The sequence below is a fragment of the Crocuta crocuta genome, unplaced genomic scaffold, assembly GCF_008692635.1.
Source record: "Crocuta crocuta isolate KB4526 unplaced genomic scaffold, BGI_CrCroc_1.0 scaffold84, whole genome shotgun sequence".
Lineage (NCBI taxonomy): Eukaryota > Metazoa > Chordata > Mammalia > Carnivora > Hyaenidae > Crocuta > Crocuta crocuta.
In genome coordinates, this window is record NW_027530213.1 from 1,214,863 (window position 1) to 1,232,336 (window position 17,474).

General features: G+C 44.7%; 1 protein-coding gene across 4 annotated transcripts in view; it reads right to left on the minus strand.

The window, feature by feature from the left end:
• Nucleotides 1-2,703: 2,703 nt before the first annotated feature.
• Nucleotides 2,704-17,474, minus strand: part of IGSF5 (immunoglobulin superfamily member 5) — a 45,024-nt gene continuing 30,253 nt past the window's right edge. For 3 of the 4 annotated variants that reach the window (XM_077765425.1, XM_077765428.1, XM_077765426.1), the window contains 4 exons: nt 13,726-13,826; nt 12,198-12,271; nt 4,821-4,892; nt 2,704-2,968 (listed from right to left, as the gene is read on the minus strand). In XM_077765425.1, coding sequence (XP_077621551.1) covers nt 2,939-2,968; nt 4,821-4,892; nt 12,198-12,271; nt 13,726-13,826 — 277 coding nt within the window. In that variant the 3' untranslated portion in view covers nt 2,704-2,938. Of the gene's footprint in view, nt 2,969-3,735; nt 4,893-12,197; nt 12,272-13,725; nt 13,827-17,474 lie in introns of those variants that run through there. The other variant, XM_077765427.1, reaches the window with a different exon arrangement.

The window sequence follows — 17,474 nt, forward strand, 5'->3', positions numbered from 1 at the left end:
ACAGGCACATTCCTGTGTCACCTGCTACAAGCCTTCAGGCTAACTACATGTCACTTAATCCCATCTCATTTGCACTTTCTAAGGAAAAAATCTAGACCAACTATAATGTTTAAAATTAGTTTTTGATTTAGACAGTAATTTGCTATTATTATTTGAGCTACCTCAGAGGTTATTAGCCATGAATTTGAAGCATGAGATTATCAACTGCTCTCAAATTCAGTTACCCTATAAAATACCATACATTCGTAAGGTTACTGAGCAGAAATATAATCAAAACATTGTGCGCTGCATTTCCCCCCATAGACTTTACTGGAGTCGTTCATTTTCTGCTTTGTCAGCCCTGTGTGATTACACGCTGGTCATGATCCTCTCTATCTGAAGCCAGTGGCTGGATGGTAATCCTCAGGAACGTTCCCACTGGTCTGTGTGCTCCGGATCACATGGTATGCTTAGAAAGAATGTGTCTCATGCAACAAAGGAAAGGAGACAAATGTGGGACTGCTTTCAGCTCAGGCCCCCGCCTGCTGCCTGCAAGTCTGCATTTCATCCAGGTCCAGGGAGAGGCAGGGCGCCTGCTTCGGGAAGGTTGGAGTGAGACTCACCCGAGGCCACAGCTCGTGGCGTGATTTACAGGCTGAACGAGGTAAGAATTAAATATTTACCATCTCCCCCGGTACAGCTGGGACGGGGATGCCTGCATGTACTCAGATGGGACCAGCTCCAGTGTGACAGCTGGGCCGTGTCAGGTGAGGACGAGGCAGGTGTGCATGTGCGTGCATGTGTGTGTGTACATCTCTATAGAGATAAGTGTCAGAAACGACTTCAGGGGGCCACCATCCTGCCCCTTTGTTCTACTGACGTGTCACCGAAGCCATGATCTACTCAAGTTCAGTGCAGCCAAATTCCTTTTCCCCAAATGGTAAATGGATTCATCCTCAGGGAAAGGAAAAAGTGAAATGCTACCAGGCCAAACCCTTTCTCTGACTTTGCAAATATTGTTCATTCCTTGGTTTCTGCTTCCTCAATGTTGCCAGATCCTCTTGGCTGGGTATCTTCTGCCCGCCCTCCACATCCATTTTCTGCCTCTCTGTGTCCTGGCCCACATGGGTGGGCCCCACAAACCTCTGGGTCGGGTCGGGCTTGGTCAATGGGAGGCATGAGCAAGCAAGTGAGGGAACCTTGTCATCTCACTCCCCACTGCCTGGTTTCCAAGGGTTGACATCAACTGTCGGGGGCCCCCTCCATTCAAGTGTAGCCCTGTGGATGGTAACAGGTGCTCAGGCCCTGGGGTCCTGCCCCAGGGCTGCTAGAGCCCTGTCCGTCCCATTCTCCCCCACACCCCTTGCCCTTCCATACTGTCTTGCCTTTCCTCTACCTCCCTCATCTCTGCCTTAAGTTCTCAGGTGCTCGACAGGGAGGATCATGCACCCTCTTTACCCAGGATGGAGCACTCTTCCCCACAGCATCATGAGCACTTACATGGGAGGGATAAGTTGTTGACACAGCATCTCCTATATGATTGGCAACATCCATCCACCCTTTTGGGCATCAAACTCCCAGGGTCTGACAAGGCAACTTTAACATCTCTAGTAGTTTCCAAGGTCAGGGTCACACAAAGCAAAGGAAATGCTTCTATTCAAGGTCTCCAATTACCTTCAATGTGTTGACATTACCACTTACACCCTACTCTTAAGTAAACTGTGGGAAGGCCTTGAGTTCAGGGGGAAGGCTTGGAATCTGACAGAGGAACTAAGGTCAAAGACCCAGGGAAAGATGGACAGGTGTGGTCTCTCCAGCTACGATTTTATGACACATGCCTTTGACAGGTATTTGTTTAAGCAAATCTGTAGCCTCATGGCCATTCATTAGCAGTAGCCGTGTCTTTCTGAGGAACACCCTTGGCTATGACATTTCACCATGATTGACCCCTCTCACTGCATCCCCTTGAGTCTGCTTCAGCTCTCTGCATTGCAGAAGTAAGAGATGAATTTACCACATCAGCAAAATACCATTTTCAGTTGAAAGCTGCCTTGAGGTTTACAGGTTCCTAAATAGAAACTAGCAAGCACACAGACATAACACTGATAGAAAACACTGATTGAGTTTTTGTCTAAAAGAGTCCATTCTGGACACATCAAGGTCATTTCCAAATAGCGAGCTCTAGGTCAGAACTGTCCTAAAGAATTTTCTGCAGCAGTGAAAACTTCCATCTGCACTGTCCAGTACAGTAGCTACTAGCCACGTGTGGCTATTGAGCATGTGGCTAGTGGAACTTAGAAAATGGATCTTCTATTTTATTTAATTCCAAATAATCTAAATGTAAGTAGCCACTTGTGCTGTGGTATTGGACCATACAGCTATAGATAGTTCTGTTCAAATAACTATTCCCCTCCTGTGCTGTAAAAACTGGCTGGGGATCCCTTTGAGGAACTTCACTTCTCGAATAAGCTACAGTAAGAAAGTAGCTCGTTAGTGACACAGGGAGACTTCCCAAGGGTCTGATAAATATTTTGAGTCAACAGACACCAACGAAGTTGAAGACGTTTCCATGAAAATCGTTTGGTATTGTTCTCCAGAGTTCAAAACTTAAAGTTCAATTATATTCCGCATGCAACTCCCACTGATTCCTAAAACAACCACAGAAATACAATTCTTACAGCAGGCAGATGGCAAATATTCATTAGACTTCAATTTATTGTCTTTCTCAATATTGACCTGTTTGATCTCAGTCTTTGCTAATGCCTAAAGAACGCTAGCTCCTGTGGAGGTTACAAAAGGCGTAAAGGACAGGACATTTGAGACATTTGTCTCAGGATCTGGGTTCTGTGAAGGTTTCAGGAGAGCAGACCGCGAAGTGGGGAATGCAGAGTCCACTCTCTGAACAACTCTGTCCAAAGGGTCTGTGAACCTCTCGTCTTTCCCTTTGACTTGTACCCACTCAAGGACGATGATGGAAGATAGAAGCACCCTGGCAGAGAGTAAAGAAGTTATAATGAATAAGAGTCTCATTTTGAAACAAGTGAATTAGCAATTCTTTTCATAAAAAGTTATCTTAGCAAAGTGATCTAGCAATTGTCATGGGTTTTTGAAATTCTGCATTTTAGCTCTACTTTGAAGAAAAGAGGAAGCTGACCCCCTCACTCTAGGGACACAGTCCTAGAAGAGATGGCATTTTTTTCAGGACCCTCTAAGCAGTGGTGATACTCAAAGTATTGGACAACCAGTAAGGCATAAACACCAGCCAATCAGAGCAGATACTGTATGAGCACCAGTGAACCAGACATTTGTGCCAGCAGATAGCCCTGGAATTAGTTGTTGATTCACACAAAAGCCTTCAGGGAAGAGGCTGAGTGTGATTTTAGATCACAAAAATATTTTATAAATCAAGGTGGTATATAGGTTTGTCCACCATTGATTGGATTAGCAAGCAGCAGTGTTAAGTGATGAGAAAAGTCATCCCAATAAATTTACATTGTTTACTTAGTAACTCTAAGGAATCACTAAAATCTTAACCCATTTTAAAAGTCAAATTCCACTTTAGTAAGTTTATGGTTGGGCATGTCGTTAATTACTGAGCAGCTGCTAATTACTAACCATCACAGAAATTTGTGCCAATTGGTGGAGAATTCAGCCAAATAACCATCCTGCCTCCGTGGTAAATATGAAGAGACAGGCAGACAGTGAAATGTACTGACAATATCTACACAAAAAAGCAATATTTGGAAAAGGCAGAAATTTTATTCTTAATAACAACATTCATATTAACCTCTTTGTTTTAAGTGGACTTCATACCCAGTGCAGAGCCCAACATAGGGCTTGAACTCACGACCCTGAAATCAAGACCTGAGTTGAGATCAAGTCAGACACTTAACCAACTAGGCCACCTGGGAGCCCCTCGTATTAACTTTTATGAGGCAAATGTAAAGTAGTCAAAGACTAACATGAAAATGTGATTTGTTTTGTTTTGTTTTACAGACATCTCACGTTGCTTCTTAGAAATGTTTGATTCCTAAACATCATGGTTCCTTAAAGTACCACCTGAATAGTAAGCAATTAAGGAAGGCAGTACATGTGTTTTTGGGTTTTCCCTTTTATTTATTAAAGAACATATTACCCATTTCCAGTGTTTTCATGGCATTTGTGGTATATAAGGTACATCCCCTCACAGCAAAATCCACATCTAACTCATCGGAGTACATGAGAGTGGGCCTGATAAGGAGCAAATAAAAGTAAATGTCTTCATGGAAATATCCGATAATGGATATTTCACAATGTATACATCATCCTTGAATTCAATCTTATACTTAATCTGTGAGTTCTGATTTCCCAGGCAATTTTAGAATTCTGATTGATCCTAATGTGTATGCTCTTTTTTTCAAGGATAATATACAATAATGCCTCACATGTTAAACATACATAAATATTGTCTTCATATGATTACAATAACAAAAATATTTTAAAAGTCATGGTAGGATATAGGCTTATCTGCCATTTATTGGATTAGCAAGAGGAGTGTCGGTGACGAGTAAATCACTACGATGAATTCAAAGCTTTCAGTCAGTAACTTGGTGGAATTCACTAAAATTGTGAAATGTTTTGAAAACCAAATTCTGTGCTGGAAGGTGGAGAAACGGACCCCTTCTGTCACGATAAAGTATCCATTCCGATTACTCCAGCATCACTGCTTCCCGGTAACACTGGTGAAGAGGAATCCCAGCCTTGGGACAGAGAAGGACGACGTGGGTGTGATGTAGATCGTCAGCCACGTGCAGAATGGAGCTCAAGGGACGTCTTTGCTAGACCAAAGTTACGTTCCTCACCGTTCTAGGACTGGCCACGGAAAAAGAAACCTGCGGGCGACCTGCTGGGCCCCACCACCGGCGGTCAGGTCCCTGGTGACAAGGGAAGATGATGGATTTAATCAGTGGAGATCAACGGAAAAGGCACACTTAAGAAAGCTCCACTCATCAGATAAGAAGAAATGAAGACCCAGAGAGGAAGCAAAAATGTTAACGCACATCCTTCCTTTATGTCATTATTTCCACACACTTCCACAGTTTCCGAGCTCAGGGCTTCACGAGCTATACAGTTCAAAGATTCCAATCTTTGCTTCTGTGGAGGCAAATTACTGCAAAGACGTGCTGTTCTGGTTTGTTTTCTTTCTTTTCTTTTTTTTTCACTCTTCCTATGGAAATTCTCTCTTCCATATGAAAATCTAAAATATTGCTAACCCTTCTGGGGGACACCTGGGTGGCTCAGTCTGTTGAGCATTCGACTCTTGATTTCAGCGGAGGTCATGATCCCAGGGTTGTGGGTTCGAGCCCATGTCGGGCTCCACACTGACTGTGGAGCCTGCTTGGGATTCTATCTTTCTCTCTGCCCCTCCCCCACTCGTACTCTCTCTCAAAATAAACAGACATGAGATATATAACCTTCTTTAATAACACACACACACACATTCAGAATATATATGTATATATAAACACACATTCCGTCTACAGGAGAGGGGCACAGATTCCCCCCCTCTGTCTCCTTGGGCAGCTGGGCTGCTGCTTCCTCCCAGAAATGCCATCTTTGCTGTTCTGCTCTCCTTCAAAAATGTGATCCCCGGCAAGCCACACACTCCTCCAGAGGGGCCTGTGCCTGCCTGACTGTACTGCCCTATTAAAAAACACGCCGTATGTTTTCCTGCCAGTCCTGAGAGTGCCAGCTCAAGTTCCAGGGTACTGCAGCCACCCTGCACATCCTAAATAATGTAACTGGGCACCATGCATTATTGATGTTGCAATGGAACGTCAGTTAAGTCTGGAGGATAGAATCATTGGGCTCGCGGTCTTAACTCCATGACTCCCGGTCATGCAGGGAGAACAGGAGGCTGATGGAACCGCCTCAGCAATGTGCTCCAGGAAGTGGGTTTCTGTGGCGACTTGCCTATCATTTTTGCAGTTGTTGTTCGCCTTTTGTTTTCACGGCTGGGCTGCACAAATGCCTGGCTGTTTTCTAAATTTATCAAGAGTTTGTTTCTGCTGATCTCGGGAGGGTGGTGATTAGTGGGGAAGAGTCGATCCACATTTCAAATTGTTCATGCACTCACCCTTCAAAACTGACAGACTCAGGAGAGAAAGGAACAGAGTTGCCCAAAATAAACAGAAAAACTGACTGACAGTGAGTTGAGGCCCACAAAGAGGAGAGGAAATGGAGGGCTCTTGGTTTTAACTATTCATCAAGATGCAAAACATTTGCAAACCCCATGACTTCACATAAAAATAAAAGGTGCTTGCCCTTCCCAGTAGCTGTAATTTTTAATAAGAATTTCTCTTTTTTGGGGGGGGCGCCTGGGTGGCTCAGCCAGTTAAGCGTCGACTTCAGCTCAGGTCATGACTTCACAGTTCGTGGGTTCGAGCCCCGTGTCAGGCTCTGTGCTGACAGCTCAGAGCCTGGAGGCAGCTTTGGATTCTGTGTGTGTGTGTCTCTCTCTCTCTCTCTCCTAGAAATAAATAAAACATTAAAAAACAAAGAATTTCTCTTTTTTTTTAATTTTTGGGAGAGAAAGAGAAAGAGATGATGATCATGATCTCATGAGCGAGGGAGAGGCAGAGAGAGAGAGAGACACACACACACAGAATCCAAAGCTGGCTCCAGGCTCTGAGCTGTCAGCACAGAGCCTGACACGGGGCTCGAACCCACGAACTGTGAAGTCATGACCTGAGCTGAAGTCGACGCTTAACTGGCTGAGCCACCCAGGCGCCCCTCTAATTTTATTTATTAGTTTTGTCCTAATGTGTTTCATGGACAGTTATACCTGAGTTTATTGTACTTCACCAACATAAACTCCTTTCTAGAATATAAAGTCGGTATTATGTATCCTAAATGTGAATCCAGCCTGGATAAGAATCATCAGTGGAAAGAAGTATTACATTTTGGTGTATGTCACTTTTGAAACTCACTCTCTTGTTTTCCTTTCTGACCCTTTCTACAATTTAATACATGCTCTTGGGGTCTCTGCAGCCTCAAGTCCTGTTTTTCTTTCATCCAGAGTGAATGCAGTGTGCATTAGGACCCACTTAAAACACAAGAGGTTTAAAAAAAAGTTTTCCCCTGGGGTGTCTGGGTGGCTCAGTCAGTTAAGCGTCCCACTCAAGTCATGATCTCATGGTTTGTGAGATCGAGCCCCACATTGGAATCTGTATTCACAGCAAGGAGCCTGCTTGGGTTTTTCTCTCTCCATCTCTTTCTGCCCCTCCCCTGCTCTCTCTCTCTCTCTCTCAAAACAATAAACATTTTAAAAAAGTATACCCCAGCTACAGTGCAGCCTAGATTGCAAAGTACCTCAGTGTCCAGACCCTTCCAGCTAACACTCTCCACAGCACTGCACAGCACCCCAAATTCCTCTCTGTGCTTTGTGGCAAGTTTGTGGAGTAGAAGTCCTTCCCAGTGCACAGTTCTAAGAAAAACCCCAGCACTCAGTAGTGACTTGCCCTTAGAAACAGGCTGTTCATGTCTTACGTTTTCATGTTGGGCTACTAAAATACTGGCTTCAAAGCAGATCACCTGGAGAACATGGTAACAACACCCATTCTCTGGCCCCATCTCCCAGAGATTCTGATCCAGAAAGGCTGGAAGAAGCTCAAGACTTTGCATTTTAACAACTCCCTGAAGAGGATCTGGTATACCACTCCTCTGAGAGCTACTGCTGAACCAGCAAGGTACCAAGATACAGGAACTTACAGGTACTGGCTGCACCTCCATGCTCAGCAAGCATCCCTTGGGATCCTGGATACGGAAAACACATCTTCCCTTTCTGCCAGCTGGTGGTGGGAACAGGGACCACCCCCATCTCTCAGCCTCTGATCAAAAGTCCCGTGTTCAGAACAGACCTTATCAGGGGAGTGGGCTGAGAGGTGGGGGTGAGCCAGGGAGGGAGCTCTAGGGCAGCCAGCAGGCATCTTTTCCTGTGATTCCAGCGCAGCCTCACCAATGGACCCAACTCATGCCAACCTGTCCCTGAGCAGAGCCCTCACCCTTCCGAAGCTTTCTCAGGGCTGTCAGCCCTGAAAGCATCTGGACATAATGAGATACTGAAAACAGAGGTTCCCCGTGATATCTCAGGTTGATCTTCCCCAAGGCAGTGTGGGCCTCCTGCATTTTGGACCTCAATCAGGAGGATATCAATGGAGCAAGAGTTATCGGTGCTGAGGCAGCAGTAAACACAGTTTGCAGCCCCTCCTAAGTATTAAAACTTCTGTTTCCTGCTTTAGTAACTGTTGGGTGCAAGATGTAATTAAAATCATGGTTGGTGCTGCATGATGAAGACGCAGCACATGGAGGTTCACCACCATCTGGAGATCAGACACAGACGTGGACTCTGGGTGGGGCTGGAAGTTGTGTCCTTGAAGACAAGGATAAAAGTAGCCCAGAGACACTGCCTGCTCCTCAGGGCACTTCTCTGGTCCCTGAGCCAGGTGTGGGTGCACACATGGGGCTCAGGGGCTGGACCTTCCTCTACTTAAAGGAGATTCACATGACTCCAACAAGAGCACAAGCACCCTCCACCCCTGGGAAGGGTCCAGTGCAATGCACTATGTGGTGTATACAACACAGATATCGTGAATGTCCTGGGACGCTAGCAAACCATCATCACAAAGTAGGCAAGTTGGTCTTCAACAATGTTCCACTGTCCCTCCAACCAGCCCCTCATTTCCAGCTTGTTATAAGGTAGCCAATTACCCTTAGATCTCGCCACCTAGATAACTGCCCCGTCTTGTCCTAAAACTCAGACGCACTGAGGCTGCACCCCCAAGTCCCCTGAGCCAGGAGGTCCGCTGGTGGGACCAAGAATCTAGGCATCCTGAAGGCCACGTCCATGATTCCTACGTGCAGCCCCTGGCCTTATACTCTTCCCCCTCCTTGGATTGTGTTTGAACTGGATAATCTTGAAGGAAACCAAAGAGCCCAAGAGCAAAGTGGCGATCTGACATGGAATTATTTACCTTTCTTCAATGACCCAAAACACAGTATTTTTATGGTGCATCTTCATTTATACCAGTCTAACAACACATCTTGGGATGACCAGGTTGTGATTATCTGCAAAGGGACCAGGTCTACAAGCACACACATTCCTTGTATCACCCTGCTTGTGATAGCATAAGGCTAAGCACTGAAGACATTCTCCATGTCAACGCATGACTTTTTAATGAGCGCACAGTAACGCTGTGCTAGACTGTGCGTAGGCCAGAGACACCAGCTAAGATCTGAAAACGCTGAGCGAAAATAAGACCAGCAGGTTGAGCAGACGAGAAAGCCAGCACGAAGAGAGAACAAGGGCACGTACTCAACAGTTGCTGAGCTGTTGGCAAAACCAAGATCACCCCACCGTGAGATTTTATTAATACAAAACAGGAGCCTCAACTGCTGTTGCCCACGCTGTGCCTCCATGGATAGTATGTGCATCTGCCCCAACAAGCTCCATGGAGAGGAATACTGGGAAGAGCTTTTGTGCAGGCTGACTCCCAGCTGAAAATCTCTCAGCTGAAGCTATGGGCTTTTGAGAACCGAGGCTAGTGCAGATTTTCTGCATAATCTTGTAGTCTGTAGTCAACAACCCTAAACTCCAACAAGCCAGATTTACAGGCAGGAGTCCCAGCAGGGCCCCTGAGCATGGAAACACCCAACAGCAGCTCGGGCAGCTCTGTCACAGCCTGGAGTCACACTGAGGTCTCTGGAGAGGAGGCTGGGAGGAAAGACAAATAAAAGGGCTCTGAATAGCTCTCAGCTGCCTCTCCTGAGTCTTTAGGGGTCAAGGATCACTACAGAATGGAGAGAGCCTATGAGAAAAGAAAGTACAGACTGCACTGTCCTTGCAATGGGGCCTAATGAGCGCTGAGGAAAGTCCTCCTCAGCCTATACAGCAAGAACATGGCCGCACAGACAAGGCAGGGCTACAGGCCCGGCCTGGGGAAGTTCTAAAAGGAACGTCTGTGCTGCAGGTCACCTTGACCTGTTTCTAGAAGCAATGGCTTGGCCACATGGCAGCTCTCAAGTGGTCAGTTGACCACATGCAAGACTATGTCTTCTTTGGGCCGAGGGCTCCTAGGCTCAGCCACTTCTTCCACCATCCATCTTGTTCCCTCCCTTCCCAAAGTGCTCACGGAAAGTGTAGCCCACAGTACATCTCGTGTCTGGGTTTTCCAAATGGACAACCTGTAGACAGTGCCTGGGCCCGCACCTGCAGAGGCATCCTTTGGTTAATGATCAAAGATGGACTCCTCAAAACTGTAATTGCCGTGAAGTTCCCCAACTCAAAGTAGAAGAATCCACTATTTAAATAGCCCCTTGCCAGCTTCTAGCACAGGCAAAAACAGCTCATCTTTCTTGTGTTCTGTTGGTTTCTTAAGGACACTGATGCTCTGGGCCAAGATGCGCCTTCCCTTAGAAGCCTGACAGACACTTCAAGAAACACAAGTGTCTGTGACCATCCCCCAGGGCCCAGCACCTCCAGGCCACTGTTCTTTTTCCACCAATAGATTATTTAGCTGGTTACATGTTTAAGTAGCAGAAACTTCTCAAGTTTCTTTCCCTGCATATTTTCAAAACACTTCAAGCGCAAGAAGCATCCACTCTGAGCTCTAAAACATCACTCTCCATTCCTGTATCCAAATACATCTAGAGTTCTCCCTTGTCCTCATTTCTGCTTCAGGGGGAGGATCATCTGACATGACTTCTTCTGACTCCCCTCCCCACCTACCCCATCCCCCCCCAACCCCAGACGTAAGCACTTTGGCTTGTCCAGGGGAAAGACACCTGATGGTAAAAGGTAACCACAGAAAAGCTACAGAAATAAGGGCTGGAGTAAATGTGTTCTTGGGCGACCATTCTTGGTTCTGTGTGAAGAGAACCCCTCTTCACACCCCATGGCCCCCACTCAGATCCAGTCTTAGAAGGCTGACAGGCTCCTTCACAGCCTGGTGATTACTCTCTTGGGTCAGCCCCCCACTTAGTCAAGAGATGGCCTCTCAAAAGGGAACCTGTTACATCTCTACAAGTCACCTCTCCCAGGGCCAGATTAAATGCACCAGAAGATCTATGTGCCAAAGAGAGCAGCCTTGATGGGAAGAAATTTACATCTCCATTTTCCTGACACCCACCCTAAGGAAATAGCCTGAACTTGTACCAGGAACTCAACTATTTGTCATGTAAGCCCATGTTCTTTTGTGCCACAGACTCCATATGTCTTCCCACCTGGCTACCACTCTTTTGGCACTAATGGCATCATTTAGGTCTTCTGATACAAGACTGAGCATCAATCAAAGCTCACCTCCCCCTGCCCACCCCAAAGGCTGGGGAGAATCACATCACTGGTAAGATGTATGGACTGAGCTGAATCCCAGGCCTGGAGCTGCCCAGAAGCCCTCCAAGTCACTGTCTACACATACAATGAATGGTGGGACTAGGAAGGCACTCCCAGTAGACATCTCAGTTTCTGATAGAGACTCATAGTCAGAACACAGCCAAGACCTCAGATCCTGAGTGCTGTCAGTCTCAATCTGCCAGTGGGCCTTTTCCAAAAGCCAAAAGGGAGAACATTCATACATATCAGGGACAACCTTGCAGAATCACATCAAAGTGCTTCTGATTTGAAGGTGCCTTTGTGCAGGTCAATAAATGGTCAGAAAATACATATTTTACCTAATATGACTGTAGATATAAAAAAATGTATCTTTTGTGCATACACTCTAACTCACTCATCTATGACAACCAACACTGACTCTGTGTCAGAAAAGTAACATACTGGGTCATCACAGTTCCTGGGTGACTGTGTTCTTTATTGCTTTGGAAGGATGGAGCCCATTAGAGTTTGCCTACCAACCAACAAGATCTACCACTTGTGTTCCCCCTGGAGCTCCATACTTGTACATACACTTGCACTCTCATGTAAGAGATACTCCAAGATCTATAAGCCCCAACCTACACTTCTGATCTTTCCCCCCAAAACCCACTCCAAAGGCCAAGAGATACTACATGCCCTGGCCCATTCCTTCCGTGTTAACAGGTTGACCAGTGATCAAAGGCCATGTTCTTCTGCCATAAGCATAAAACAGGCACCATTTTATAATCAGCTACCACCAGGCAAGGGTTGTTAAATGGCAAAAAAAAAAAAAAAAAAAAAATCTCAAAATCGGGAAAATGGTCTGAATCACCTGATAAGGTTGTCTGTTGCTGTGTTGTTCCCGAACGCTGGATTCAGAGGACACTGGAGCAAAAGAAGCAAGATCTGTAACAGAGAATGATTTTTAGAGTGATAAACGACAAAACCCAAATAACATAGTCTAACAATTCTGATTTAGAAGGAAATACATTTGCTTTTATACAGCAACCCTGGCATAAAGTAATCCTTAACCATAAACATACTGTTTTTAGAATTAACCCTGAGGTTACATACTTTTCAAGTCTTATCTTTCTAATGAAATAAAAATATGGCAAACTCACAATCAAGTTCTTCCTTGACTCATTAGTCTTATCCAGAGACAAGGTGAATCCATAGCTGTAATGCTGATCAAGAAAAATAAACACAGGGCAAAAAAGGAAAAATAAAAAGATAGGTTTGGTTTGGACTCTGATTTTGGTCAAGCTACATGATTAATTACTCAAAACACTAAGAAATAAATATTCGCCCACAGGAAATTTTGTAAGCTGTGATCATATTATGAAATGAAACAGTCAAGGAGCGCCTGGGTGGCTCAGTCAGTTAAGTGACCAACTCTTGATTTCAGCTCAGGTTGTGATCTCATGGTTCATAAGATCAAGCCCTGAGTCAGGCTTCGCACTGACAGCATGGTATTCTCTCTCCCCTCTCTCTCTGAGCCTCCCCTGCTGGTGCTCTCTCTCTCTCAAAATAAACAACCTTAAAAAAAAAAAAAAAAGGAACCAGTCATGCTTCATACAATTTTTAAAAATCAGAAGTGAGCTGTTTGGAATGGATATGCGAGGCAGCCATGGCGAAGTGGGAGAGATGGGTGGTGAGCACAGCCCCAATTTTAGTGAAAACAATTTTGGGGGAGCCTCTTGCAAGAACTGATTAATGAAACATCCTTCCATGGAATTTGTTTTGCCAGGCAACTTGGAAGGGCCAGGTCTACCCCTCCAACCCATTTGTACTCCCTTCCCCTCTCATCCCCCTTCCAGAAGGATCCCTGCCACTAACCAGTGGACGAGCCTTCCAAGATGCCCTCACTAGGACTGTGTCCTGTAAAGGTAAGACATTCAGGTGCCACAAAGACTTTTCAAAATTGGGTTTCATTTTTAACATTCTCCCACACTCTCTAAAGCTCAGTAGGAATGGATTTCTTGCCGAGTCTCAGTCTTATCTGCAGTTTTGGAGAAGTGACCCTCAATGTCTTAAAATGCCTCCTCACACACTTTACTAAAGGCAAAAGGTACTCTTTTATCAAAAGAAAAAGGCTTTATAAAAAACATGAAAACACGAAGTTTATTTTAAAGCCCTTAAATTGTCATCCCACTTTGTTTTAAACTTTGGACAAATAGGTGGATTTTTACTCTTTACCTACTAGAATACTCCTAGTTCTGGAATTTCTTCTTCTGAAAAGTACCCAAAAAATAATGACCAGGAATGGCTAAGTCCACTGGCTTGCACAGCTGGTGCTGGGCTGGCCACCTCCTCCTCCACATGCCCCTCTGGGTCTTCCCGCTGCCCCACCGACCACTCACTTGCCGTCCTTGGCTCATCTGAACGGTAGCCCAAGTTTTCCCTTCCACTTTCTAAGTTTTTCTCAAAAGTTTCTTTGTTTGTCTTCACACTTGCAGATTTCCTGGAATTAGACCATTTTAAAAAGCAGAATGTTAATCTGTAGTGGGTGTTTGGTTCACACTGCCCCACCCAGAGCTCTCTTGCACACTAAACTTACCACAGCATCAGGACAGACACTCACTGCCGCCAGTACAACTATGTACGTGGTGTACATGCTCACACTCCCACTGTTGTAGGGAGAGATGCAACCTTATCATGACAGGCCCACGGGCACCATTCCCCATTGATAATCCATACCCAGAAACCAGAGACCAAATAAAGCAGGGTTAGCCAATGACGACCCACAGGGCAAACCCACCATCTCTTTTTATAAATAAAATTTTATCGAAACAGAGCCACACCTGTCCACTTCCATATTATTTATGGCTTTCTACATACTACAACAACAGAACTGAGTAAGCATGACAGAGAGCGTGTGGCTCACAAAACTAAAAATATTTACTATCTGGCCCTTTAAAGAAAAGGTATGTCAATCTCCAAAATAAAGTAAAAATTGGTGCAGCTTCCCAGGGGAGGAAAGTTTGGCAATGAGTATCCAAAGATTTAAAAATATTCATGCTTGACCACTAAGAATGTATTCTAGGGAAATGACCAAAGACATGTGCAAAGATCTACTTAAAAGAATGTTCATTCATGAACATTTTATAACAGCAAAAGCTGTCGACAGCCTGCGTGCCCAGCCATAAGGACTAGTAAAATAAATGGCAATCCATCTCTAAAATGAAATTCCAGGGGCGCCTGGGTGGCTTAGTCAGTTGAGCGTCCGACTTTCGCTTGGGTCATGATCTCGCGGTTCGTGGGTTCGGGCCCCGCGTCGGGCTCTGTGCTGACTGCCAGCTCAGAGCCTGGAGCCTGTTTCAGAGTCTGTGACTCCCTCTCTCTCTGACCCTCCCCTGCTCACACTGTCTCTCTCTCTCTCTCTCCTAGAAATAAATAAAACATTTAAAAAAATAAATAAATAAAATGAAATTCCACGCCACCTGTAAAAATTATTACAGGTGAGGATTCTCATGCACTGCTGGTAAAAGTATAAACAGGCACACCTACTTCAGAAACCCGGATGATGACGGTATTGTCTACCCTGCCTACCCTGCAGCCCAGCTTTCACAGGTAGACATATACCCAACTGAATACAAAACAGGAATGAGGACTTAGGAACATGTCACCAAAGATATATATTAAATTGCTTAGTGCCATGGTATTTATAATGACCCCAACCTGAAAACTATCCAAATGCACATTTAAAGGGAAAAGGGGGGAAATAAATGGCATATATACCCAGAGTATGGTATCATATAATAATAGACCATCTACATCTTCACTGAACAATATGGACCAATTTCACAGGATGAAAACCAAAATGAATTAGTGCTCATGATATGATTCCATTTACATAAAGTTCATATGAATCTAATCTCTGGGGATGTAGGGATAGAGGCCAGAAGACGTGACATTTGAGGAAGAGGCAGCGATTTGAGGGGGACAGGAAGGTTGGGGTGCCAGCAGTGTTCTAGTTCTGTATGGCCCACTCAAGGCCCATGTGCCTTGTGAAAAGTAATCAGGCAACACACCACGAGTTGTGTACTTTTCTGTACTTAAACTTCAATAAGATATTTTAATTAAGCAAATGAAACAAAAATGTGGTCGGCAAATATTTGTTGATGGAAATAATCTTCAGAAGAGTGCCAAGAGGGAAGAGCAAGCTATGAAATATGATTTATTATGATCCAATTATGAGCCAAATTTCACAAAATGCATACATGTGTGTATCAATGTGAACACTTGTGTGTGTGGTCATACACACATACTCAGATAACAGTATTTGCTTTAGAACAATAGAATTAAGAGTGATTTCCAACCATTTCTTAAAAGAATATGTTTGGGGGGCTTGGGTTGAGCGTTGTTCAAGTCAGTTGAGCATCCAGCTTCGGCGCAGGTTATGATCTCGTGGTTTGTAAGTTTGAGCCCCACATCGGGCTTGCTGCCATCAAGCCTATTAGTGCAAGCCCGCTTTGGAAACTGTCTCCCTCTCTCTGCCCCTCCCCAACTTGTGCTCTCCCAAAAATAAATATATTTTTTAAAAACTGTATTTTTAATTTTTCCTATCATAAACATGCATTGATTATAGAGAAAGAAGTATGTTATTTTACTGCATTAGACATCTGAGAGCAGCTGGAGCCAACACAGTGCAGGGAAAGCAGCTAGAATATGAGGGTCCCAGTGCGTATCCCCGTCTTTCCTCTCCAGTCCTAATGTACTCCGGTCTAAGTATGAGAGCTGCACACAGACAAGGTCCAGGCCCTTAGCAGGACGGCCTTGCTCACATCCTGACCATCCAATCCCCAGATGGGAGATCCTGGGGATACTACCTAACCTCTCTGTACCCCTCAGTTTCCTCCTCTACAAAACGGAGAAAGGGCCCGTAAAATCATCGTGAGTATTCAATGAGAAAACGAGCTACTATGTGTAGAGCAGCACCTGGCATGTACGTTTGGTACGCAGCATAAACCAGCTGTTGTCAGCACTACTGCCCCATTTTGTTGCTGCTGCCGTCATTATTCCTTATGCTTTCCCTCTGCCCCTGAACTGCTGTTGACCCCCGTACTGTGTTTTGAAATCAGCTAATATCCCAGGGAATACAAATGAAAGATGTTACAAAGTCAATAATGGTGAACAGAAGAATCCAGGCTGTCATCATGCTGAGAAATACCAGAATAATTATTAGAGTCAGTTTGCCTTCCTCTCCTCTTGCCCTAATCAGGCCCCAAAGGAGGTGTAGTTTCAGATTGCTGCTTTGTGGTGTCCTCAGAGAGACTGTAGCTGCCTCTCCCAACACCACATTATCACCGGGGAGTGACTGGGGTCAAAGGGAGAACAGCTAGTGTCTGTTATACAATGATTACACACATCTTCATTCACCACGGGTAGCCTAAAGGTATTTTAAAATCACAGTGTATCAGAAACTAAACTTCTCTAATAAAATACAGAAAATTAGACATGGTTTGCTGTAACACCCCCACCAAAATCACTGCTATCTAAAAATCCCTTCCCTCACTTGTTGGGATGAGCACTGGGTGTTATATGTAAGCCAACTTGACAATAAACTATTGAAGGAAAAAGAAATTAAAGAGATAAAAAAAAACAAAAAATAAAAAATAAAAATCCCTTCCCTTAGTGCATTTATAATTGTGTAAATATTGCAGACATTTAAACTGGTTATTGTATTACTGTAGGTCCTTGACATGGCTACCTTCAAAGTGCTTGCAGCTACTTCTGGATGGCCATGGGAATGTCAGGAATTTTTCTATCCCCTCCCCCATCAGTGGTACAAGCAGTAAAAGCTACCTAATTTGTCTGCCTGCTCAGTTTCATGTGCCTGAAGCCATCCAGCTGACCTCACTGTTCTCCACTGTCACAGAAATTCCAGGAGGAATTCTGCCTGATATCCTTGAAATGTTCCTCGACTTCCTTGCATTGACTCAAAACAGAAGGGACAACAGTCATGGTGCATAGTGTCCTCTTGTGGAAAGAGTTGCAAATGCCAGACACCAAGTAGGAAATTTCCATTTTCCTAAGTGAGCCAGGGCAAGTCAAACTTAGGCAGTAGCCACCCCTTATTTTATTCTACAATTAATTTTGCCATATGAGT